The 25,528-nt window shown below is 50.0% G+C and overlaps 10 protein-coding genes across 10 annotated transcripts; 6 read left to right on the top strand and 4 right to left on the bottom strand.

Annotated features, from left to right (window-relative positions):
- Positions 1-191: 191 nt before the first annotated feature.
- Positions 192-1,517, bottom strand: PFICI_05468 (uncharacterized protein; the record flags this gene model as incomplete). Its single annotated transcript, XM_007834049.1, has 5 exons — positions 192-225; positions 301-376; positions 436-796; positions 855-1,320; positions 1,387-1,517. 5 exons carry the CDS (start codon positions 1,515-1,517, stop codon positions 192-194), a joined length of 1,068 nt encoding a protein of 355 aa, XP_007832240.1.
- A 2,483-nt stretch (positions 1,518-4,000) lies between these two features.
- PFICI_05469 (uncharacterized protein) lies at positions 4,001-8,710 on the bottom strand (the record flags this gene model as incomplete). Its single annotated transcript, XM_007834050.1, has 1 exon — positions 4,001-8,710. One exon carries the CDS (start codon positions 8,708-8,710, stop codon positions 4,001-4,003), a length of 4,710 nt encoding a protein of 1,569 aa, XP_007832241.1.
- A 1,294-nt stretch (positions 8,711-10,004) lies between these two features.
- Positions 10,005-11,436, top strand: PFICI_05470 (uncharacterized protein; the record flags this gene model as incomplete). The annotated part of the gene is made up of 2 exons (XM_007834051.1): positions 10,005-10,171; positions 10,239-11,436. 2 exons carry the CDS (start codon positions 10,005-10,007, stop codon positions 11,434-11,436), a joined length of 1,365 nt encoding a protein of 454 aa, XP_007832242.1.
- Positions 11,437-12,077: 641 nt separating this feature from the next.
- Positions 12,078-13,583, top strand: PFICI_05471 (uncharacterized protein; the record flags this gene model as incomplete). Its single annotated transcript, XM_007834052.1, has 1 exon — positions 12,078-13,583. One exon carries the CDS (start codon positions 12,078-12,080, stop codon positions 13,581-13,583), a length of 1,506 nt encoding a protein of 501 aa, XP_007832243.1.
- A 241-nt stretch (positions 13,584-13,824) lies between these two features.
- Positions 13,825-14,940, top strand: PFICI_05472 (uncharacterized protein; the record flags this gene model as incomplete). The annotated part of the gene is made up of 3 exons (XM_007834053.1): positions 13,825-14,017; positions 14,074-14,729; positions 14,791-14,940. The coding sequence occupies 3 exons, from the start codon at positions 13,825-13,827 to the stop codon at positions 14,938-14,940; spliced, it is 999 nt and encodes a 332-aa protein (XP_007832244.1).
- Positions 14,941-15,216: 276 nt separating this feature from the next.
- PFICI_05473 (uncharacterized protein) lies at positions 15,217-16,788 on the bottom strand (the record flags this gene model as incomplete). Its single annotated transcript, XM_007834054.1, has 1 exon — positions 15,217-16,788. The coding sequence occupies one exon, from the start codon at positions 16,786-16,788 to the stop codon at positions 15,217-15,219; it is 1,572 nt and encodes a 523-aa protein (XP_007832245.1).
- Positions 16,789-17,492: 704 nt separating this feature from the next.
- Positions 17,493-18,901, top strand: PFICI_05474 (uncharacterized protein; the record flags this gene model as incomplete). Its single annotated transcript, XM_007834055.1, has 4 exons — positions 17,493-18,186; positions 18,244-18,349; positions 18,406-18,681; positions 18,739-18,901. The coding sequence occupies 4 exons, from the start codon at positions 17,493-17,495 to the stop codon at positions 18,899-18,901; spliced, it is 1,239 nt and encodes a 412-aa protein (XP_007832246.1).
- Positions 18,902-19,661: 760 nt separating this feature from the next.
- PFICI_05475 (uncharacterized protein) lies at positions 19,662-20,814 on the top strand (the record flags this gene model as incomplete). Its single annotated transcript, XM_007834056.1, has 3 exons — positions 19,662-20,040; positions 20,109-20,595; positions 20,646-20,814. 3 exons carry the CDS (start codon positions 19,662-19,664, stop codon positions 20,812-20,814), a joined length of 1,035 nt encoding a protein of 344 aa, XP_007832247.1.
- Positions 20,815-22,084: 1,270 nt separating this feature from the next.
- On the top strand, positions 22,085-24,083 carry PFICI_05476 (uncharacterized protein; the record flags this gene model as incomplete). The annotated part of the gene is made up of 2 exons (XM_007834057.1): positions 22,085-22,739; positions 22,804-24,083. 2 exons carry the CDS (start codon positions 22,085-22,087, stop codon positions 24,081-24,083), a joined length of 1,935 nt encoding a protein of 644 aa, XP_007832248.1.
- Positions 24,084-24,469: 386 nt separating this feature from the next.
- On the bottom strand, positions 24,470-25,180 carry PFICI_05477 (uncharacterized protein; the record flags this gene model as incomplete). The annotated part of the gene is made up of 1 exon (XM_007834058.1): positions 24,470-25,180. The coding sequence occupies one exon, from the start codon at positions 25,178-25,180 to the stop codon at positions 24,470-24,472; it is 711 nt and encodes a 236-aa protein (XP_007832249.1).
- Positions 25,181-25,528: the final 348 nt, after the last annotated feature.

Consider the following 25,528-nt stretch of genomic DNA (forward strand, 5'->3'; position numbering starts at 1 on the left):
TTTACTAGTATACAGCCATTCTTTGAACATCACATTTTGGAGGGGACAAGTCAAATGAATCAACCACAAGTCTATTTTACACGCCCCCTTGGAAGCATCTCAATATATACAATATGAAGCAAAAGTTCGCTACACAGCAACGTCTAGGTCTTGGCATGTTTAGACATTACCACAACGGCAGTTCTTGCCATTTAGACGCACTGAGAGTAGTAGTCGTTCATGACACTAGTTTAATCAGAAAACATTAGCTTCTTGTTCATCCATTGAAATTATATACAAGGGATGTTCTTGGTAACTCACGTGCAGGTACCCGAAGCGCAGGTGGTGCTTCCGGAGTAGTTGATACCGCCACACTGGCCGTAGAGAGCGACGGATCCTATTGATTATGGGTTAGCTTCATTCCTTGGCTCGCTCAGCGATATCAATGCAACTCACCAGAGCTGGAGCCAGAGCTAGCAGCAGAGGTAGCCTGGGCGGCAGCGGTGGAGGTACGGGTGACCAGAGTGGTGGGAGCAGCGCTCGAGGCGGGAGCAGAGCTGGCGACGGGCTCGTCATCCTCGTCGTCAGCATCGCAGCTGTCGTCGTCCTCGTCATCGCCAGCATCCTCGGCCTCATCATCATCGTCGGCATCGCAGCTGTCATCCTCATCATCGTCGCCAGTCTCGGCGGCGGCGGAGCTGGTGGCAGCGGCGGAAACGACCGACTTGGTGCTGCTCACGGCAACGACGCTGGTGGCGGCCTGGGAAGTGGTGGCCACCTGAGAAGTGGCAGCGGCGGCGCTGGTGGCGGCAGCAGTCTGATTGATATATTAGTAACCATTGGTATATCTTCATTCACCTATCAACTTGACTTACAGTAGTGCTGGCGCTTCCAGAGCTACCGCTGCTGGAGCCGCCGACAGTAAAGTCGATGCAAGACTCATAAGTCTGACCAGCGGACTGACTGTCCCAGTAGTGCTGAATGACACACTCGCCGCCAGTGGTACACTTGCCACCAAGATCGGGAATGGTGATGGAGAAGGAGGTCTCGTTGGCAGCGCTGGCCTGCGAGTTGGAGGCGAAGACGCTCCAGTAGGCGAGAACATCACCAATGATGGTGTTGGAGGCCGTGTCGACGATACTGACATTGGCGGTACCGGTGTGGGGGGCGCGAATGTCGTAGGTAATGTCGACAACGTCGCCGGTCGAGTAGCTCTGGACGTTGGCCGTGTTGTCCGAGTACTGCATTCCCTTGCACTGCCAGAGGTTGCACTCGTCGGTGAAGTCGCTGCCAATGAGCTGCGTCTCACCCTGGATGTTGCCGTACGAGTCGGAGCTCATCCTGGTAAGTTCGAAATGTTTTAGATCATGTTTCCTTTATCTTGACTACAGGTTTTGGGGAACTTACATGTTGTAGATCTGAGATCCGCAAGCAGACGACATGGCGGTACCAGCGCTACGAGGAGTGGGCGTCTTGATCATACCGTGGGCGGCGACCATGGGGGCCACAGCGGCACCGAAAGTAATGGCGTACTTCATCTTGTCTGTTGGGGGTTGGTTTATTGTATTGATAGCTGAGAGAAGCGAAGCAAAGCGGACTTGATTGGGCTGATTGAAAGAAAGCAGCAGTTGCACCTGTGCGAAGCCGAAGTTGTAAGTGTATAAAAGAACGTCTGAGGTCACCGACCTGTCAAGTGAGCGAAGAAACAAAGTACAAAGAATGAGATGGCTGAAGATGGTTGAGAGACAAGAAAAGACTTCTCGAGATGTCCTAGGGGACAAGGCCCGTCTTATATTTAAGCATGGCCAGGAACGTTTTGCGGCTCCGCCGTATCCATATGGGAGAGAGCCCATGGATCATGTCCGCCGGTAACCTCCACCCAGGAGAGATAGAGTCGTGTGCAAGTAGTGCAGGTAGGTACCCGGCCAGCCAGTCCAAACGTTTCATCCCATGTCCCCAAGTAAACGCCCATAGGATCGGCATCATGGCAGATGCATCGTCTACCCCCTGTGTAAAGTGCTGGAGAGCCTCATGAGCTGGACAGGGTACAGGCGACGAGGGTCCCCTGCCACATTATAACTGTAACGGGCGGAGTGGGTTCTCTGGAGCCGCGCCGCTAACATTCGCTTCTCGGTACGCACCGAGGAGCTGGGCGGCTGCTGGTCGATGATCTTATTGACATGGGGACTGCAATTATCTAGAAACGGTACGCGTGGGGCAAGGAATGTTTGGGCTGTCTGATCTGAATGTTCTTCGGAGATTGACCACTCATCTGTTGATGCGCCGCGTGCCGGCCAACAAGCAGCCGAGGTCATCAGCTGTGGTCGCTCTTTTTGAGCCTCTTCCACCTGAATTCGACAGCGATCAACCTTGAGGCTGCGAATCTATCTCATATCGTGTATTGATTGCTCTTGTTTTTCGCATGAATGCGTTACATCACACGCGCAATATTTCATTCTCCTTGCAGATTCATTCGGAAGAGCCGCGGGGTAGCCGTAGCTGCTCAACAGTCTTGGGACCACTGGGTCTCTTACCAAAAGACGACTGAGTACTGTAGCACCAGCCGTGGGTGCTCGTATAGTGGTTTGCGTAAGCGATATTATAGGCGCATCGTGAGGCGCCAAGTATGGTTCTAGATGCTCTCCCTTCCCCTGACATGGTACCGATATATTGGCGCTGTCAGTTGAGGCTCAAAACTGTCTACAAGCGAGCTTGGCACAGCATCCATGACCACCACCATGAACCAACTGGACTCCATGGGGGCGGTAATGTATTCCTCAAGAGAAAACCATGCTGGCATGGCCATTAATCGCGTTGGTAAAGCTTATTGAGGATTGGGAGGTGACTGACAGCACCAGGGAACCAAAAAATAAAAATAAAAATAAAAATAAAACTCGATAACCACATCATCATCCTCTCGTCTCCTCTGAAACATTTATGGGGCAACGGTTATGGGTCCCCAGCTCATGCTCGTGCGGCCAAGCCCAAAAAATCGTCACTTCCTAAGAAATCCTCCCCGGAAACCGGCTAGCTCAGGGGCTTATTTTATAGTGTGAGATTTGTCCAGCTGCCTGAATAGTTGGACACTAAAAATCACCTAGTCTCTCGGTGTGCATAGTACTCACCATAGTTACGCGCTGACGTGGATAACACAATCAATCCGGTTCCATTCTAATTGATACCATCGTGTTAAGCTTTTGTCGGAAGCCGGTACGCAGAGGATTCAACTCGATCCAGCCAAGTAGAAGTCATTATGATCCTGCTTCTTTGTGTCATAATCGACGGCCAGGGAAGACTTGGCAATGCTTGTCCGGTGAAGTTGCACCTTGACCATGTGTTAATTTTATTTCATTCCTCAGATCTGTGGGTAGCATTGGCCCACGGGCCCAAGATTTTGACAAGTTGCAAGCGAACATATGCCTATCAAACATGGTTGTTCCACGGGAATTCCATGGGTATCCATTCACGGACAAGCATTGAGATGTGAACCAATAGACAGTTTTCGGTCGATTTGTTTTCTCCCCCTTCTATTACTACCCGCTCAATACGAGTGCTTAAAATACAAGATAGATAAACTTTCATCTACTCCATACTGCTAAATCATCTTAAGCTACTATACCTTGGTATTGGTCATGGATGCCGGAGGTTTTTACCTTCACGAATGTACCCATGGGTCAGAAATCTAGACATGGTGCATGCTAGACAAAGTTGAGGAGCTGATGTTCGATCTTTCCTTCGTCCCTAAATCCAGAAGTGGTGTACGTTAGCAGCCACATCTCACATGAATTTTGTCTAGCAATACATGTTTCAAAAATGGGTTTCGTTAAACGGTGGTATAGGCGCTAACACGACTACAGATATCCGTACGGCCAAACATTATCGTGATGTTCGACCGCCCTCATTGGCTCATACCAACTCCCTGATCATGTTCTTCAACCCTCTCAGGAATTATAAAACTTTCACTCAAGCCTCTTCTGTCCCCTCTCAACCTAATCGCACGCATCATATCTTGATCCCATTCCTACTGGAAAACAAAAATCACCCCCGAGCGGTCGACTGAGACGGTCATTGTGTATGGATGCTCTAGGACTGCAATGTCGAGGATCGTGTCTAGATGGCTCCGAAGAAGCTTGCCCTGTTCTGCGGAAATAACAGTATGTCTAGGCGGCTTTTCCCTTTTCTTGGATGGTGCAGTCTCGCCATTCTTTCCGGCTGTCTGCTCGGCATTCGTTGATGTCTTGGGCAATCGCTCCAGGTTGAGGGTGAGGTTGGGATTGTTTGGCGAGGTATGTGCAACGAAAACAGGCTTGGTCGCGCCAGCATCATCGTTTGGTACTAAACCACTAATAACACTGCTTTGCTCAATCCTGTTGAGATCCCAGAAGCGCAGCTTCTTGTCTGCACCACCAGTGATGATGTACCCGTTTCGAACATCACGATCGTGGTCACCTGTTGTTCCGGCTCCCACGGTCATGGCTTTGACACACCGGTCCACCGTCTGTGATGAGGGCTCAATACTGGTGGCGAAACGGCCGAGCATACCTTCGGGTTTGTCCTCATCGACATCCCAGGCCTTGTATTCCTTCGGACCTTCCCTTGACGATGCTCCAGCCGCTCGATAAATCTCACGACACTGGGTTTTCTCCAAGTCCCAAACGGTGACTTCCGGGAGACCAGTACCGCCAGCGACGCACACCCACTTGCCACGACCTTTGCTCGGGTGTAAGGCCAACCGGTGGATTGGAGATTTTCCAGGAATACCCCAGCTCTTCAAGCGAAGTTTGAAACGTAGATCCCACAGGTCGAGAACGCCATGTGATGTGCCAAGTAAAAGCCAATAGCGCTTCCGGTCAACGACAAAGCAGGTAGGGAAACCGTGGTGTACTGGATTCTCCAGAGTATAGAGGAGTGTCATTGTCCTAAGGTCGATGCCTAAGATCCGAGAACGATTGGTTGCGAGAAGAAGTACTGAGGGAAGGTCGAGTTTGAAATGTGTGCACCAGACGGCATATTCTTCAGCAGGGAGCTGATACTCCCGAAGCAGTCGCAACCGAATATACTTTGGCGATCCGTTACTTGAAATAACGGTGTCAACCTTGACAATGTGCACTGACCCGTCTGTAGCGCAGCTGACGAAGCAATGTGTATTTTCTATAAAGCACAATGCGACAACTCTTGCTCCCGGGGCATGCCTGTGGGTTTGGCGTGCACGGTGCGACACATTACGTTCCAATCGACCCGAGTCCCATACTCTGATGCAGCCGTCATCACCGCCAGTGATGAAGAACATGTGGTCGGGGGACGGCACAATACGGTTGATGGCTCCTGTATGTTCAGCAAAAGTGGCCACAAGTCTGCCATTTGGTCTCCAAGCTTCTGCTGGTGCTTGCGCCGCATTTTTGTTCGTCTTTCTCGAAACGGGAGTCACGACAGGGCCAAACTCGGCGATGTCGTGAGGATAATTGTCGATAAACATTCCATCCAACATCCTCAGAATGTTTGGATCATTGCCTTCATAAGTATGCGAGGCTTTCTGCCTTCCTTCCGTGTCATTGACGGTGGTCAAGTCCACGTTTTCTCCGGCAGAGCCGGGCAAAGAGATCTTGGGTGCGTTTGGCACAAAAGGACCTTCAACTTGGCCAAAAGCATTAGTTTCGGTAGTTCCGGTCTCTGCCATTGATCTATTGCTATCTTTTCTCAACAAATCCAGAGCGCTTGACTGTGGGCGGAAAGCACGCCGGACTGAGTACGGTCTTTCGGATGCGTCAGTGGCATCATCGCGGTTTTCCTGGCGTCCCCGTACGGCAGAGGATGCGCGCCGCGACTCTCCATCTGGATAAGATGATGCTTGCCCAGCAGTGGGGGAGATGGATGTTCTGGGAGAAACAGCATCGCCTTGTGCGCCCAGACGGGACCGATGAGTATTGAGAGCAGCGACCCTTCTGCGGCCTAGTGGTTCATCAATCGTCATTGAAGCATCAAGCAAAGCATCGGCAATGGTATACGGGCCCTTGGACAAATCTAGCCCGACTTCGCCATCTTTCAGCGCAAGTGGTGGCACCGTGTCGTCGAACATGATCGTTTGCACCTGGAACTTTTCCATGATGTTGCGCAGCAGGAGGATCGGTGCCAGGCCTGTACCGCCCTCTGGTAATACAGGCTCCCGATCCTTCATTCTGCTCAAGCGCCAAATAAACTCCCGGAGCGCAATTAGTTTGAACTCATCGTCTGGAGTGAGCCCGTAATTGCGGAGTCGTGAGAGCCACTGTTCATCCTCATCATTCTTTGGAGTCTTACTCAAAGCAAGGGATTGAGGCTCTCTCGAAGTTCTGACCATTCCCATAGTAGTGATTGTGAAGTTGGACTGCTTCTGTTTTTGTACAGCCTTCCAGAACAGACTCTTCTCAGCCTTTTGTGCCCATACGAGTGCTTGGTCGAAGACTGTTCTCGATAGCGGCCTTTGGAGAGCTTCGAGAAGGCCCAACTCAGAAAAGTCGGGGATAAGGGAGTCTTTCAGAAATGGTTGTACTTGTGGTAAGACAACGCATCTGATGGATGCAGACGAGCTAAATTTGGCCGCGTTGGACAGAAACTCTGCTGCCGACTCACGAATCCACAAATTTGGATGCATCGTAAAACGCCCGACGACGTCGATGAGCTCCCAGGTCTTCGCTTTAGAGAGGAGACCAAGACTTGCAAGTTCCGCCAGTGAATGAATGGCAGCTTGAACTACGTGCTCTTCCGGGTCTGCCAATGCCTGCACCATTAGTGGCAGGTTGAATTCTTCTAGACTCGTGCTTCCGAGAAAAGTAGCAATGCCCACGACAGTGTCAAAGAAGGCACACTTCAACATCCAATCACGATCGTTGAGATATGTGTTGAGGTGAGTCAAGAGGATATCGTTTGACTCTGCGCTTCCAAAGAACATGCACAGCTCTGGGACCGAACTCAGAAAAGCCCGGCGAACGGCTGCGTCTGAATCTTCAACCATGGCCTTGGCATGCATTTCAAAGAGACCCACCAGTTCTCTTTGGGCATTATCGAAGAGAGAGTCAAATGCAGTCTCTGCATCAGTTCCAGCTTCGATTTCAGGGTCTGCAGTAGCTATTGACCCTTCAGCACGAAGTATGGCAGCCATCTCCAGAAACCTGCTCGCTGTGCTTGCCAGACTCCCTAGGCATGATGCATAGGTGGCTCTCATCAGCGAGGTCGGCTCTCGACGCTCTTTCCCCATTACCAACTGGCGGGACGCGCCAGCCAGGAAAACCTGCATCCGTGGCATGATGTATTCGGGAAAAACGTGGGCATTCACAGGGGTTACTGCAGAAACCATTGCCAGTAGCTGCGTCACAGAGCGCAAGGCAGCGATTGCCACCACGTCAACATCGTCGTTAAGCAGCGTCATGAGGTAGGGCAGGACGCGGTCTAGCTTTGCTTCGTCCGTAAGTCGTTCTGAAAAGGCCAACAAGACGTCACAGGCACGGATTTTCGAGGCCGATCGTGCTGTATTCCGTAGAGATGCAGCAACCATTGTAAGGAATATCAGGGTACCGTCATCGGCCGCAGGCTGAGCGATAACCGATACAAAGTGCTCATTGTTTGGAATGCTGAGCATGACAGGGAAGAGACCCAAGCCTAGCCGTGGCGTAAAAGGAGTCAGATCCGACTTGATCTCCTTGTCGTGGTAGCCTAAAAAGTACGAGATTTTGTCAAAGTCGTAGAAGATTCGATCTATCCTATCGTCGGCTTCGCCTAGATTCTTAGTAGCGCCAGATACAGGGGCGCGTCCCGATGAAGTATCGGTCAAGAGCTCCATATACTGGTGCAAAAATGTGTAGAAATATTCTGGAAAGACTTTCCCCTTGAAGATGTCCAGGTATTGTTCTGCGGAATATCGCTTCTCGGGATCCAAGGCCAACATGCTGGAGAGCATTTCTCTCAGTCCCTGATCCGGTATACGACTGAGATGCGATATAACGGGGTCAAACTCGCCACGCCGGAACTTAAACAGCTGGCTGAGACTGAAGATGGGAGTTTCGAGGATCAGCTCGGCAATAGCGCAGCCGGCACTAAAGATATCCATAGCCCACGTAATCTTGTCGCTCTCCTTTGCCTCTTCCCCGGGCGCGAGAAATCGTTCCGGCGCAATATAACATGTTCGACGTCCTGAAAGATCAAAAAAGTACGAGTATAAGGCCGGGTTATTGTCGGGAAGTCTGGTTGGCTTGAAAGACCCAGTGAAGTCTGTCAAATACACCCAGTTCCAGGAGGTGACGAGGATATTCTCAGTTTTGATATCTCCATGATATATGTCCCGTGCATGGCAATCCCGAAGCGCACATAGTAGTTGAAAAGCAATCCATCTCTTCTCAATATCTTCCAGGAATGGTCTCGTCGATAAGCGGTCGTAAAGCGAGCTGTACATGAACTGGCGTATCAGATAAGCGTTCGTGTCCGTTTCGAAAGCGCGCTCAAAGCCCAGCGCGTTGGGCACATCTTGAAGCTTATCGCGTTCCTTGAGAATCTTGACGCCATATGATTTCAAGGACATGGGAGTGTGTGGTTTGACGGTAACTTTGGCGAGAACGAGCCCATCGTAGCTGCGTGCGCGGATAGATTTCATGAAGCGCGCATCTCCGAGGGACCTCTCGTGTACGAGGTCAGAGAGTTCGGGGACATCGATGCCCGCGGAGCCGGCGTACGGCGTGGTGAGAGAGTATGCCTGACCCATCGTATCGTGACCGGGTGCTGTCGATCACAAAGAGAGGGACGCAACCAAGCAAGCTACCGAGGAGGGAGTCGATCACTGTGGCTCGAGGTCATTTTTGGAGCGACGACGAGCTCATGTCTGGGAATCCGTTATCCGAAAGTACTAGATGCGCAGATGCGCAAGAAGTTCGCAATACGTTATAAACAAGGCCAGGCTGCGAGGCTGAGGAGTTGCACAATGTATGTAGATCAACTGTTGTGTGTCAACCGGTCCCCTGACGTAACGTTAAGGTGCCTTTGCCTGGCCGTGGCTCACAGCTCTCCGCTGACTCTGGTGAGTGGGGGGAAGCGCGTAGGGTGGTTTGGGTGGGTTGGGGAAGCTGCTGCTTGGGGCACGGGACGCAAGCTATTAGACTCTAGTGCCGCTTTGGGGCTCTGGCTGGGAGCCGGCTTTAGCGGGCTGGCCCTTCTGAGCACCCCGAGAGCTTGGGCCTCCCGGATGACCAGTTCGCATGAATAAATGAATTGATGATCACGGGGACATCCATCTGACATCTATCAGGTTGAACTCGGGGACTCTGTTACAGACTGACGATCAGTCGAAATCACAATTAAGGCAAGTGAATATGTAAGCTCAGCCTCTCATCAAGGAGCGACAAACGCACGGGCATTGCTTTTCGTCTGAAGACTTGAGATGAACAGATGTATGTTTGCAGCACGTGTTTGCATCTGCAAGATCAGATTCCAGGCTGTTGGGCGACCATAGTCAGTCGGAATTTGACTCAAAATGTTGCCGAAATGAGTCTTTGAACCAAAGCTCACGGCCTCCAAGAGACATCTTAAAATATACCATTCGACCTCTTCTATTCGCCCCTTAATGACTGGACTATGATGGCTGAAGCAGTAAACTTCTCCTGTCGTCTCGTGGTTGATTTAACCACGCGCGGCTATTTTCCAATATGGTGGCGTGGGCCGTCTTTGCTCGCAATACACCACTCTGGTGTCCTTCGGCCCATGATGCTGATACACGGATATGTCGCCGGGTATATTCTCTCCAAGCCGCACAATGTCCTATAAGACCGAGACCGTGACTGTGACGGTTGAAGCATCGCATTCCTATTTTCTCTCTCTTTCGTTTTCGACGCAGTCTATACTCTCTTTTAACTTCAAGATGTCCCATTAAGACCATCTATGTAGGTGTTTGGTCTGTCACTCGTTTCTTCATTTTTTTTTTTAATTCGTTTTCGTTTTCCCGATCCAATACACTCCTTTGCAGTGCAGCGCGCTGCCTTATGAATATGTTTCCAGAAGATATCATGCCCCGACAAGTCGGCGCAGGCAACAGTCATTTCCCATGTCCTAATGGTAACGGCACCCAGATTGGTGACGTGGAGAAGTTCAATGTGCTGTGCGGGCTCGATATCGGAGGCGTCGAGATAGATCGCATGCAGGTCGACTCCCTAGGCACATGCGTCAGTATATGGTAAGCTTCCAACATTTATTCTTCTTTATCAGCTTGCTTCGAGTTGAGCTGACAGAAAAATCTACAGCACATCCTATCAAGGTACAAGATGCGATGGCGTCACCTTCAGACTCGACAACGTCTGTATATTCAAGACTGCATTCATGGGCGCGCAGTTTCAGAAAACTACAAATGCCGACTCTGCAATTGGAATCTTGCCCAATCCACCGCCTTCCTCGCGGTGTGACTCCTTGGGCACAGGCGCAATCCAGCTCGTGACCTCGAAGAACTTCAACTTGCAGTGCGGTCAAGTCTTTGCTGGCAACGACATTGAGCAGCAGTTTCAGCCCACGTTCGATGCTTGCCTGAATGCCTGCGCGGCAATGACGGCATGTGGTGGTGTCAGTTATGACGTTCAGCAATCCCAAGGCTTCAAGAACTGTTTCCTCAAGACCACCGTGACGACGGGCGGCCTGTTATCAAAGGCAGGAATTGATTCAGCCTTCATGACCGTTGACAACAGTGTACCCATGGTTGTTTCTCAACCTAGTTCTTCGGTATTGCAGGCGACACCGTCTGTTGCGCAGTTGTCTCCAGCCAACACTCCTGATACTGCCTCTCTCAATGACCCATCCTCGCAATCGACAAGAATTCTGACGAGCAGTTCAACAATTTTGCCCCTTTCCGAAACCACATCGAGTTCCATCCCCTCCCTTGGACTAGCCACGTCCACTGCAGTCTCTTCAATGGCGACTACTTCTTCCAATGCCTGGATTGCTGCCCCAGTCATTGGTAGCATTGCTGCTGTGGCCCTGCTTATAGGATTCTATGTTTTGTGGATTCGCAGACGTCGCCAAAATCATGGGCTCCCCATCAGTTTTATTGACAGATTTCGGGGAGGTGGTATACACCGTGCCCCCAGCTTTACTGGAGGGGCTAAATTTGACGATGAGGCGGCAGTACGCTCACTGAGCGTTTCGTCATCAAATTCCCACAACGACATACTAGTCACCAGGGTTGTGAGCCGCGACATGGACTCTCCGAGCAGAAGTCGGCCTGGGACGGGAGACGGAGAGGCGCGTTTCCTTGCGCCTCTGGAGTTGCTGCCATTGGAGGATGTGGTTGTCGACAAGACTAACTCAGTGCTGAGGAACAGCCAGAATGGACTCAAGTTGAATGGTGTGAGTGTTCGCAGCACCGATAAGGAGCCCCTGTCAGTCACTTCCAAAGAGCGTGACGACACAAAGCCATCAGACAGCGAAACAAGTGATCGGACATCCCAATAAATATACTCAATCCAAATTTGTAGCACGGTCAGCGAGCGAGTATAACGCTTGTAAGGGCACCTAGTGTCAGTTATCGATAGAAGTCTAGGTCCAAAGGTCTTGGGGGGAAATGTTTGGAGTTAAGGAGAGTAGGTAATAATAAGACTTTGAATGAGTATTTCCAATTTCGGCAAAAATGCATATATGTACCTAGGTATATAACTTCAAGACGTGCAACTTCAACGCAACACCTACCATAGGTAAAACGTAATCGAATCATATAATATTACAATGGCCAACCATTGAAACAGCAACTATTATCACATGGCACCTACCTAATTTAGCTGCCCTAATGAAGCTAGCCTGTGCGCAAATCGGAAGCTAGATCAACTATATTTGCCTACAAGCAGCCCGTGCCTACCTGGTGGCAGTTGGATGTACTTCCTCACCCCATGCATGAATGAACGAGCCGCTATCCAATCCAGCGCTTGGTGCGATGAGTAGCCAAAACCCGCTGCTTCAGATGCCCAATTAACAAGTCCAGAACAACCTCTTGAGCTAGAGAATTCTACACAACATGCGTTGCTTTTTCTATCTAATTCATTGTTCCACGCCGATCAGTCATTGAGTCAACCTCGGACGCGGGTTCCTATATTTGCACTATGGTATCACAGGCTCCTGATCGCCAGTCTGGCGGCGTCAATGACCAGGAAACTGACGGAAAACGTAAAGGTTGTGCAACATGTCTTCGCCGGCGAATTCGTTGCGACCAAACTTTGCCTAGTTGTCGCAAATGCGAGAGAAAAGGTTTGACGTGCCCAGGCTACGAACGTCGCCTCCGGTGGGCCGGCGCCATTGCAGTCCGCGGTCGATTTCGGGGGATAGCAGAACCTCGACAATTGCATGGGACAGGAGCCTCTCATGAACATATCGTCATCGGTCCGTCCCATGTCCGCGGAAAAGAAATATCATCCGAACAGGTGGCCAAATGGAGCGACGTTGCTGTCGACATAGCACGATTAGTACCTGGGGCACTCACAACCGCCGAGATATGTGGAATGGTTCACTACTATCACGATCGTATCGCTGGAAACATGGTCTGGATTGATTCGCCTAGCAATCCATACAAACGACTGGTCATTCCACGTGCCAGATCCCAACCCATCCTACTGCTCGCTATACTCACTATAGCATCGGAGCACGATGCTATGTCCCGGAAAGCTTCCTCCTCAATGTTCTCCAAAAACGCTCACGACATTGTGATTTCTCACATCACGCGGGAACTCGAACGTACTGTAAACATGATGAGCAGCAGCGGCGCGGCAGTATCACTTGAACTTCACACTGTGGAATGGATATTGGCGTCAATCTTGGTCTTATCAAATTACGAGTGTATTGGGAGTCAGTCGATGCTGTGGTGTTCCCATCGACTTGGCGCACGAACCCTGATCCACGCTGTCTCCATCTCCCGATCCGAAACAAGCGAGCTCTATCAATTTCTACGAGCGCAATTTTCCACAATTGATATATTGGCGTCAACCACAACTCGCCTTCATATGAATAGCCAAGACGTCGTCCTTCAAGAATCCAACGACCCGGAGGCCATATTATCAGAATACATGAAGTTGATCCATGAAATAAACACTTACACTTGGAAAGGCGAAACGAATACCTCGCAGATCCCACCTGCAAGCGTTCTTCGCACCAAGTTCGAAACAGTTCGTGGCCTAACTATGATGAACGCTGCCGCTTCGCCCGCACTTGCAGATGATAGTACACGACTGCACTTCATCTTGCTAGCGGATGTTTTTCATACAGCAGCACTACTCTTTGCCTATCGTACTGCCTGCCGCCTAAAGCCAGAGGATCCGGCCGTTCAGGTCTTGTCAAAAGAGCTCATGGAGAAACTGGACCACTTCATTGCAAACGTCCCACTTATTCAAACTTTGCCTTGGCCAGTACTCATCGCTGGAATAGAGAGTCACGGGTTGGAGGAACGACAAGTTCTCGTCTCCAAATGGTACCAAGCAATCATTGAGGGAACCGGGTTCAACAACTACAAGGAGGTGGAGCTCTTCCTGGTAGAGTATTGGGCAGGGAATGAAAAGAACTGGCGCAAAATGGCAGAGCTGTGGGAAAGGCAAGGCAGGCCTGTATTGGCGGTGTGAAATATATGCAGCAGGCACTTAAGCAAGCCTAATGTATCAATCCTATTCGTAATATTGGTACTTGGTAGTGGCATTGGCTTGTGGGGCTGCAAGTGTGTAGACACTATTCCGAGAATGGCATCTAATATGAGAAGTTAAGAACTCATCCTCCTCGGTAACCACGCGGTTATTTAAGTTTACAATACAGCCACTGCATTTCCATTGCGCATATAACTCTTTTCCGTCAAGTACCTTCCCGATAATGGAGCACCAGGCGAATATTCTCCTCATAGGAGGCGGCGCTCTCGGCGCCATGGCCGCCTTGAACATGGAAACTGGCTCGAGAGCAGTCGTCACCGCGGTCCTACGATCTAATTTTGCGGTCGTGAACAAGAAAGGGTACGAGTTCAAGTCATGCGATCATGGCGACATACCCAGCTGGAGACCAACAACAGGTGAATTGCAGCCCTTGACGTATTGTAAAATTGGAGCTGATATAATGCGGAATTAGTCTTGCATAGCATACCACGGCTTGGGCCTGGCGACACACCCTACGATTTTGTCGTTATTACGACAAAGAACATTATGGATTGTTCACCTAATATCGTTTCAGAAATTGACAAATGTGTCAGTCCAGGTTTCACAGTCATTGTGCTTATTCAAAATGGACTCAACATTGAACAACCATATTTTGAGAAATTTCCAACGAATATCGTGCTGTCGGGCATCAGCATGATTGGCGCCCAGGAGATTTGCCCTGGAGTCATTGAGCACACAAGTACAGACGACTTGAGCATTGGAGCTTTTCACAACCAGCAGCTCGATGCCAACCGCGAAATGGAAGCCGCAAGACAATTTGTTGCCATCTATGCTGCTTCAGGCCGGGCATCATGCAACTACACGGCCAATACCAACTGGCATAGATGGAGGAAGCTTGTCTATAATGTATCGTTCAACGCTCTTTCTGCTATCACGGACCTGGATACGGGTGCCTTGAGGCTCAGTAGTCATCACGCCCGTATCTTGATATCGAGCGCAATGACAGAAATCGCGGCTGCGGCTAAAGCCTCAGGCCATGAGCTGTCAGTGGATATTGTCGAGACAATGATTGATACCGATCCCATCGAAGATCGTTTTGTTCCAAGCATGCTTCAAGATGTTCGCAAGGTGAGTCTGATCTCGCCTTTTGCTGCTTGTCGTTAGTCCCGGGGTCTAACGAATGAACCAGAACCGACTTATTGAGTTTGAATACATTCTTGGGGAGCCATTGCGGGAGGGACAGCGCCACGGTGTTGCCATGCCAATTGTGACTACTCTATATACGCTTTGCGCAGCGATTCAATGGCGGATGAAACAGAGCCATGCAGGAACGCAATAGCAGAACTTCTCAGTGGAGTGGAAATGCGAAGTTTTTGGTGCGGGTGATCTTGTAGTTTATTGTAGAATTTAATTTCAAGTTTGTATTCAACATGAGATATATACTGGGGAGTTCTTCTTCTCCCGTCAAACTCTTTCTTTTACCTCTCTCTTCTTCTAAGTGGAAAATCATGGAAAAACACCGAAGCGATTAGAAAAAGACAAAGAAGTGCATTCAAACTAGGAATTATATATTCGCGTAGACAACTGGTATATCAATTGTACGACAAGACATAGCTTAATCCATCAATTGAAACTCTGCAGAAATCGCCCCTCCAAATCTTGCAATGGCCTCCTCCATTTGTTGGAATGAAGCAGTCGCAAAGGTAGCACGAAAGAACATATCCTTCTCTTGGTCATTGACGCAGAAGGCGCTACCCTTACAGCACATGACGCCTCGCTTCATTGCGTTTTGATAGATGGAATCCTCTATCGCCAACATTTCGTCATGGCCCGGTGAACCAGCTGCGGCATCTGCAATCGACGGGTGCTGCTGCCAGGCTACTTTGATCCACAAAAACATGCCACCATCTGGTACATGCCATGAGCAAATACGGCTTGGGAGATGCGTGGCGCAGGCCCTGACTAGAATATCCCTCCGTTGCAAGTACTCGTCGCACAGGTACTCGAGCCATGTCATGAATCCTTCATGCCCCCAGACCTCGTTTAGCAGCGTATGCATGACGAGCTGAGATAGGCCACTCGGTGACACTGTACTCACGTCATGGTAATAGAGAAGACGAGATATGATCTCGGAGTTGCCAGTCATCCAGGAGCAGCGCAAGCCGGGTGCCAGCATTTTCGATGTCGAGTCGAGCCGCAGTACCCGGCCCGACACGTCGAGTGACAGGTATGATGGTAGCAGGTCCCACGTTGGCTCAGTGATGGCTATTGGCAGACCTTCCGAGTCCTCTGTAGCGTGTAGAGGTGCGTTCTGTTGGCCATTGAACTGCATGAAGTAATATGGGTCATCTTCAATGATGAACAGATCATGTTTCTCAGCCACAGCGTAGATTTCTCGGCGACGCTGAAGAGACTGTGTAATACCGCAGGGATTATGACCTGTAGGAATTGTGTAGAGTAGGAAGGGCTTCCGAGCACCACGTTGCGCAGTGTCCCATTCAGAGAGAAGATTATCCAGATGCGTCGGTGACAGGCCGTCATCATCCATATCAATTCCTGCCATTTGGATCCCAAGTGGCCGCGCAGCTTCTATCGCTCCCGAGTAGGAGAACTTTTCCATCAAAATAAAGTCTCCACGTTGGCAGAACATGCGGAAAGCCGCATCCAGCGCGGCAGTACTTCCCACAGTCAGAGAGCAGTGCCAATTCGAGTATGGTGGATTGTGTATGGCTTCAACATGCTCAGTCACAAAGCGTATGAGTTGTTCGGATCCTGCGCTATAGCCGTAATTGAGCGATATGGCAAGATCGAGGGATTTAGAGCCCGGTAGACCATGCTTCTCAATCGCATGAGTAGTTGACTGGTGCAGATGACTCTCAGAGACCCTTGGTACTTTTGGAAGTTCCAAGCTGAGATTCAGAAATGGGAAGTACTCGGATGAAGGTCTTCCAGTGCTCAAGCTGATAATATCTTCAGTCAATTCGGCACCCCCAGCCTTGAGAGTTGCAGCACCACGTGCTCTGCTCTCCACACTCAAGAAATGTTCCATACTCTTCGATTTAGGCTTTTGAAGACATTGTGGGCTCTTGAACATATCAGAGTCGACGACAGGTGCAATACCTCCAGTCAATGGCCGGGATTCATCCCGTTGGAGTTGGATTTGAGCAAACGAATGCTTCCAAGACATTTTAACGAAAATAAAAGGGTCGAGAGTGAAGTATGAACGACAATATTTGAAAACTCGACAAGTCTTTGTGTAAGAATGTCAGAGACGAACACGAGAGTTGGAAATCTTGAGCAATAAGTTTTGTTTCTAATACTTCACCATTTGTATATCCAATTTTAGATCCTCAATGATTGCTATGTAACTTCTTTCACAGTCATCTTTCTCGGCGTAACAAGCATAGGCTCATGGACTAGGCGATGATTTCTTGCGATTTAAGTGCCGTTTACAGTTAGTTGGTTGTATACACATCCATGTCTGCAGCTCCGTGGAGCCGGGCTCCAATGTTTCTCAATCTAAGTACTCAATCGAGGTTAGCGTGAGAAGACACTATATGATCCGTGGACGCCATTGCACGAGTGTCGTCGGGTCTTGGTGAGTACGACATCGCCGGAATAGTTTTGTCATTCTGGTATTCCTTGTGAGTACTGTCCTATATCGGAGATGATGTTTTCACGCATAACGCAGAAATGTTCGGATCGTGCATAGTTTTTTTTTGTTAATATTCTTTAAGTCTTTTCCAAAGCAGCCTTGATGGAGCCACAGCTTTGTCAACAATTCAATATTCCTCGCCTGTTCAATCAAGCACTTGCGACCACTGCGACCACTGTTTACATCATCAAAAGGGTCACTATACCTTACCTCTGCCATTGAATTGAGACAGGACTATGTCTGCAGTGCCAGAGTCTGAAGAGGCAACATTGGGCCCATTTCTGAGCAACCCAAGACAAGCTTGGATTGTTCTATTCGGGTCATTTTGCATCATTTGGAGCACGTATGGTATGTTGGCCTCTAATGGTGTTTTTCTTGAGATTTGGGCCGCAGATCAGCTCTCTATTTACCCTCAAGACCAGCTCACGTGGATCAATGCGGTCCATGTTTTCATCACACTTTTCTTGGGTGGTCTGGCAGGAATCATCTTTGATAGATATGGCCTCAGAGCACTCATGAGTCTTGGGAGCATATTATATCTGGCAGGATTCTTTTTGCTCGCACAATGTCGGGAGTATTGGCACTTTATGATGTGTTATGGAGTCGCTGCTGGTATTGGCTGCGCTTTACTCAGTACAGTAGCGATGGCTATCATTCCTCACTGGTTCACCAGAAGGAGCGGGTTGGCCAACGGGGTAATGATGATGGGAGGCAGTACCGGAGGTGTCATGTTTCCGCAAATCATCAGGATCTTGTATGAAAATCTTGGTTGGAGTTCATGTATAAGGATACTTTCTAGCATCCTCGCGGTGCTCATCGCTATAGGGAATATCTGCATCAGAGCTCGGACAACCAAGAGAATCAAGGTTGAGATAGATTTTCGAGCCTTCATCGGTCCCAAAGTTGCCTATGTTCTCCTAGGAATCGCTTGTAAGTCTCACAACAACGGACTCCCAGGTCTTCAAATCAGGACTCATTAATATGCAGTATTCGACTTTGTCTTATTCGGTGCCCTCGGTCTTTTGCCAACCTATTCAGCCTACCTAGGTTATGGCACAAGCACAGGTTACAACATTGTAACGGCAATGAATGCGTAAGTCTTGCTCTGACCAACTACCAAACAAGACAACTAACGGCTCATTACCGTAGAAGTTCTGGAGTGGGACGCTTGGTCTCTGGTTTATTTGCAGACAAGGCAGGGCCTTTCAATGTCATGATTATGATAATGATTTTCTCGCTTTGTTCAGCAGTAGCATTCTGGATCCCTCCGTTGCAAAATGTCTACGTCCTTTACATTTTTGCTGTTGCCTTTGGTTTTGGTACTGGAAGTGTTCTGAGCCTGGAGCCAACCTGTATCGGACGACTTTGTGAGGTCAGGCAGATTGGACAATTTGTTGGCATGAGCTACGTTCCCGTCAGTTTTGTGTGAGTGCAAGTCCAAGCCTAAGAGAAATTCTGGTTTTCTTGCTGAACGTGTTGCAGAACTCTCTTTTCTGTCCCCATTGGAGGAAAAGTCTTGACTTCATTTGGAGCGACGGGCTTTGCTGCATTCTTTACTGCAATTTTATTTTTGTCTACATTGAGTTTTATTGTAGCACGATTGGCAATTTTAGGTTATCAGTGGAAGTGGCTTGTCAAGGTGTAGCGAAATGTGAATATTATAGTACATTCATACCTACCTACCAAAATACACAGCATAGACACAGCGTGCGCCAGTAACTAATGCAACATTTCCGTGCTTACATATAGGTCTGAGTACACTGACCATACAAATTTACAAGGTTGATTGTGAGACCGGTCTCAATTAACAAGTTGTCACTCATATTATTTTGAGAATTTGCAACTTGCTTGAATCGCTAATATGAGAGGCTCCGTACGATGGTAAAACAACACAGAATGAATCATGATGATTTGGTGGTTTGTCTGCCTGGTTATGTAGCAAGCTGTCGAGTGGCGCAGAAGTTTGGTTCAATCAAATTGTTCCTGATCAGCACGAGGTCGCAACCCCCCATGGCGGAGCTAATTGCCCGAGAGGACCTTAACGCGTGCCCCTTTGCCCTGGCCGTTGAGCCGAATGCTGACGCGCAGTGTATGCGCTACGCTTCTGATTGGTCGAAGCTCCTATCTTTTGCCCTTTTTCGGGGTACGAGTCAGTACGAGTCGATGTGTCATCCGTGATTCGCACTCATTCTAGGGGACGCAACTGAATCACCACGGATTCGTTATTGGAGGAAGGGCTCATTCTTGTGCTGTTGAAGCCCTGAGCTTTTCTTCCTTCAGCTGTATACTATAGAGCGACTTGGTTTTTCACAGCTCCTTCTGTCTCATCAGTACCATTCCTGGTGTGCATCACTAGCACTCGGTGGCAACCTTGTTCTTATCGTGACGCTTCACACCCCGCGACAATGGCTATCTACTCGTCAGTGCCGCCCCCTCCGGAGCTTCAGGGCGATGCGACCGAACATAACCCAGAGCAGCAGCAGCAAACACCAACGCCTACTGCTGTCGCACCCTCTGGTCAGATTGACATCGAGGCCTGGACCATTACAGCTCTGCAATCACTCAGCGTCTCGCCCCCAGTCACCGGCACGACCCCTCTGTCGATCCCACTCGACCAAAATGTGCAGAACACCCCTCGAAAGGCTACCGTGAGGGTGCAAGAGCCCACACAAGATGTGATCACACCGCCGCGCCGTCCGCCCTCTCGTCGCGATAGTATGAAGCGGCGAGAGGCTCTGTTGAAGGGCAAGGAGGGTAGCCGGCAGCGGCGGCGCTGGGAAAATGGTATGATGCTGCCTTATCCAGGTTTCGTCTCATCTTGGAAGTTCACCGACTGACATCCATTGCGCCAGATCGCTTGATGGACAACCCTCATGTTCAGCCCCCCGAGCCGATCGACTTCCAGCCACATCCGACACACCCTGTGCAATACGTCCCATATCAGATTGCTTCCGCTTGGGACAACCGCCTCCGTGCTGATGCCGAGGCCAAGACAGCTGCGGCTGCGCGCCGGAAGCAGAGGCAGACCCAGACACTCGGCGACGAAAATGTACCCGGTCGTGTCCCGAGAGAGCTCTTCCTTCGAGCCAAGAAGACACCGGCTGTCAAGATTTGGGTTCGCTCTCTTGAAGAGCCGGTCCGGAAGTTCCTGGTTGATCGCGAAGTGGCCAAGGAGGCCGAATCAGATAGTGAAGATACCGAAGATGAGGAAATCGTCTTTGTTGGTCGCAATGGCTCCATGCGAGATGGATGGAAGAAGGCTAGACGAGAGGGCCACAAGGACGAAGTCGGCATGTTGCTAGATGATCCGGGATACGACGATGAAAGCGGTGCCTTTAAGTAAGTTACCTGTAATCGTCCGTGCTAGCTACTGTTGCTGACCAAGCTAGGCGTTGGCTCACTCATTCCATCTCGGATTACTATGGACTAGACTCTCGCTCCGTGATGATGGGAAACCCAGCCCGCAAGGTTGTCTACGTTGGTGTCAAGCAGGTACAATCGGCTCATGCGTCTACGCCAAAGTCCACGCTACCTCGGCCGCTATGGGAGCTCTGCTAGCTGCTTTGGATTTCCATGAACCGCGTACGAGTGGAAAAAAGACGTCGTTCTACAGCAATGCGCTCATTGTTGGGCCGCAGAGTACGATCGCTTTTTGATTCTGTAGAAATTCCAGCATTTAGAAGGTGGCATAGAGCAACAGCAACAGCTCACTTTTGTTGCAATAGAAACTCTCCTTAGTCGAAAGACTGCAAACAAGCCCAGCACCATAACCTTGTTGCGTCCGTTGAAGCGTCAATGTTGGCGCACTAAGCCGACGACTCTCGGGGGTACAAATCAAATGCATGGAAGCCCCTTAAATCTGTCGGGTTGTCCATTGGTGGTCCGGTAGTACTCAATATTGATACAATGCTATCGATATGGGATACGATATTGCCAAGTTGTGTATAACTATTACTAAACGCTAATAGAATGGATTGGATGAAGTGAGACAAGTCAGTCTACCTGGGTTCCATTACACCCATCTACTCAATGGCCACTAACATCCTGAGCTGCTGCTGCTGCGGAGCCTGCGGAGAGTGCGGGGACACTGCTGCAACTCAATTCTACCCCACGGGGAAGAGAGCCGGGAGTCGTGACACTAGTAAGGACGACATCACCATTTTACTATGAGGGCAACCACTTATACGATTTCAACGTCATCGTCTCAAAGACCCTCCTATCAGCGCGGGGTCATTCTCCATTGCCCCAAGTCCCATGCGTCTGGGCCTACTTGAGAATCAGGCCATAGTACCCCCTTGCTGCCGCGTACCGAGCTCCGACTGTGCATTTGGATCTTCGTCTAGCTCTATAGTCCAGATCACGGCTTCCCAGACGGGGACTAGATTATGCTTGCAGCTCGAGAAGCTCCCTAGGTCCCATTAGATAGTTGCCGTGGCACACCAATCGCTCGCCTCATCTTTCAGGATCCCATAGTTTTCATTGGAGCATGGCTCAGTGGGATTGCCTCTATGCCTGAACTCTATTCTCGATCCGCGCTCACATGGCCAGAGATGGGCCCTGATAGCACAGCAGTCGTACTTTCTCGTGGCGCTTAACACTTCCGCTTTTAGACAGCATAGCATTTGAGTTGAAGCTCTTGTCTTGAAAGACCAGCATAGATGGTGGCGGGGTCTAAGGGGGGTTATGTGCAACGAGGAAACGGAATACATAAAGTTCAGCTCTTCCGCCTAGGAGCGAGATTGCATTATAATAGAATATTGGAAGAAAAAAATAAGTCCTATACTGTACATTTTATTTTTGACTTCTTCTTGATATCTACCTAATAATCATGAATACCGGGCCAGTTCTGGTACAAGACGTACCGAGTCGATCATCTCGCACAAGACAGATTGCTCCGGGGTCAGTCAACATACCGATACCGGCATGGCCCAAAGACACCACCACCACGACAGTGGACGCCGATGAGATAGCAACAAAAGTCATCGGCTCGCTGAATCTTGCACTCGACAGAGGCGATAATGCGGCTGTGGCGAGACTTTTCATGGACAATGGCTATTGGAGGGATCATCTCTGCTTAACCTGGGATCTGCGGACCATGAAGGGAGTCAGCAAAATCCAAGGCTTTCTTGACGATGGCCACCATTTGCAAAGCATTGAAATTGATCGGTCTAGCACAGATCGGGCTCCCAAGCTCACTGCGCTGGATCCCAATGGGACTGTCAAGGGTGTCCAATTTTTCACCAAGATCGCAACACAGCACGGTTCTGGGAGAGGTCTCATCAATATTGTGGACGACTCGGGAGACTGGAAAATATTTACATGTTTCACAACGCTCACCGAGCTCACGGGTTTCGAGGAGGCCATTGGACACAACCGACCAAAGGGTGTTCAACACGGTGCCATGCCTTCGCGGAAGAACTGGCTAGATCGGAGAAAGGATGAACTCGAGTTTCAAGGTCATGACCCTGAAGTTCTCATTATAGGTACGGAAAAGAACTTTATCTACTTAACCGCGGTTGGAAGTCGTGGCTAACATCTCTGTGGTAGGATGCGGACAAGCCGGCCTGACAATGCATGCTCGGTTGAAGATGATTGGCGTGCCCGCCCTCATCATCGATACCTGCAACGAAGTTGGCGATAACTGGCGCAATCGCTATCACCAGCTTGTACTACACGATCCGATCTGGTACGACCAGATGCCTTACTTGGAGTTCCCCAAGTTCTGGCCCATCTACACACCCAAGGACAAACTAGCAGGGTATTTCAAGTCTTATGCAGAGATGCTGGAGCTCAATATATGGACCAGAACTTCTCTCACGTCCACCAAATGGGACGAATCCAAACAAGAATGGACTGTGCAGATCCGACGCGAGCTTCCCAATGGCAGTATTGAATCACGAATCATGCATCCAAAGCACATTGTGCAGGCAACCGGCCACTCTGGCAAGAAGAACCAGCCTGATTTCCCGGGCTGGGACAGCTTCAAAGGCGACGTAATCTGCCACTCGTCTGAGTTCTCAGGCGCCGGCAAGTACGACAAGGGCAAAAGCCACAAGGGTAAAAAGGCCGTCGTGGTCGGCTCGTGCAACTCGGCCATGGACATCTGCCAGGCCTACTTTGAGGAAGGGTACGACGTGACCATGGTCCAGCGCAGCTCGACGGCCATTATTGGCGCCGACACCATCAAGGACTTGCTGCTGGGCAAGCTCTACTCCGAGGACGGGCCGCCCATTGACGACGCCGACATGCTCATCTGGGGCTGGCCGACCGAGGTCTTCAAGGCCATCCACCAGCAGCTGACGAGAAAGCAGGTCGACCAGGACAAGGACATCCTGGAGGGCCTGGAAAAGGCCGGGTACAAGGTCGACTATGGCCCCGACGACTGCGGCATCTTTGTCAAGTACTTTCAGCGCGGTGGCGGTTACTACTTTGACGTGGGCAGTTGCCATCTCGTCATTGACGGCAAGGTCAAGGTCAAACAGGGCCAGGAGGTGGCCGAGATTCTGCCCCACGGCATCAAGTTTGCCGACGGTTCGGAGCTCGAGGCCGACGAGATTGTCGTCGCTACGGGCTATCAAAATATGAGGACGGGCACCAGACAAATCTTTGGCGACGAGGTCGGGGACAAGGTCGGCGACGTGTGGGGATTTGATGAAGAGGGCGAGATGAGAACTATCTGGAAGCAAAGTGGACACCCGGGGCTCTGGCTCTTTGGCGGCAATTTCGCCATGTGTAGGTATTATTCAAGATTGGTTGCTCTACAGATCAAGGCTCATTTGGAGGGCATGACTGGAAAGCATGCGAGAAGAGACAGCAAGATGATGTGATTGAGTTTAGTTTGGTAGCCGCTCATGTATTAGAAGTTCGATACAACATGGACATATTACCATAATTGATTCAATGAAACATTTATTAAATAATTTGATGCTTTGAACTAGAAAGAGAAAATAAGTTGCTATCAGATACGACTTGGTTGCAGTGTTCGTACAAACCCTACGCCAGGATTAGATGGACAAAAGTGAATGAATATCTGTTCATCTTTCGTACTTGTCATGGTTCATATGACGCTCTTCTCTCTGATCCGGTTCCGCAATATAAATTTTCAACCCCCCACAAAAGAAATCAAAGTAAAATGTCGATGCTAGCACCAGTTTTCCCTTTGAACCGAATTAATATTATCCGTCAAGAAACAAGAAATGATTAAAATTCTTCCTCATCCATTTAAGACTCTTACACATCTTGCGCCATCAGACAACGATGCCTTGCTTCCCGTGGCCACTTGCGCAGCCAGGAGATTGAGGTTCAGAGCTCCTGAAGTGGGCAAAACAAAATTGTACACCTGTCCGCTACCATTGTCGTAGCCAAAGAGCGTCCCGTCCTGCCCGGCCCACACAGACGCCCAGTTGGCTGTGCTGCCCTCCAGCAAGCCAAGAATGTTCAGGTACGTGTACGTGTTGGCCCACGTCTTGGTCGCCCGGTTCCATTGCATCAGGTACGTACCGCCGAGGAGGCCTGTGGTCGAGCCCAGACCGTAGAGGTAGTTGCCACCGTTGGCCCCGGGTACCCAGGCCCAGTCTTGGACGGCGTAGGCCGGCGTCGCTGAAGTTCCCGAGGCCACGGTCCGACCAAACGTGCTCAAGCCCGGACGCAGGTCGATTTGGACCCAAGACGTACCCGCGGTATTGATAATCCAGTACTGCGAGCTCTCGTCCACGACTCCCGTATTGTATGTCGTTGTCAAATTCAGCGAGCCCATGTCCTGTGTTGAGCCATCCGCCGTCGATATCCGGAGAAGACGGGACGGCGCGGAGCCCTGTACGGCGTAGAGGTAGCCGTCTGCAATGTTCAAACCCACGGCATCGAGAGAGCTGCTGCCGCCCACATTGGATTTGACGGTTGTAAATGCATTGGTGGCGGCGTCCATGCGCAGGAGATTTCCGTCGGCGATGATGTAGGCGGGCGCAGTGGAGCCACAGGCAATGGCCGACGAGGTCGTCGATGTGGATGTCAGTGAAGAAGACGATGATCTAGACGTGAATGAGGAAGAGGATGACGTTGTTGGTGTTGTTATTGTTGAGGTTCTGCTTGTAGTAGTAGATGACAAAGATGATGCAGGCAAAGTTGTGGAAGTAGTCGATGACGAAGTTGTTGAAGAAGATGTTGAAGAAGATGTTGAAGAAGATGTTGAAGAAGATGTTGAAGAAGATGTTGAAGAAGATGTTGAAGAAGATGTTGAAGAAGATGTTGAAGAAGAGGAAGAAGAGGAAGAAGA

The sequence above is a fragment of the Pestalotiopsis fici genome (assembly GCF_000516985.1).
Source record: "Pestalotiopsis fici W106-1 unplaced genomic scaffold PFICI_Scf_3, whole genome shotgun sequence".
In the NCBI taxonomy this organism is placed as follows: Eukaryota; Fungi; Ascomycota; class Sordariomycetes; order Amphisphaeriales; family Sporocadaceae; genus Pestalotiopsis; species Pestalotiopsis fici.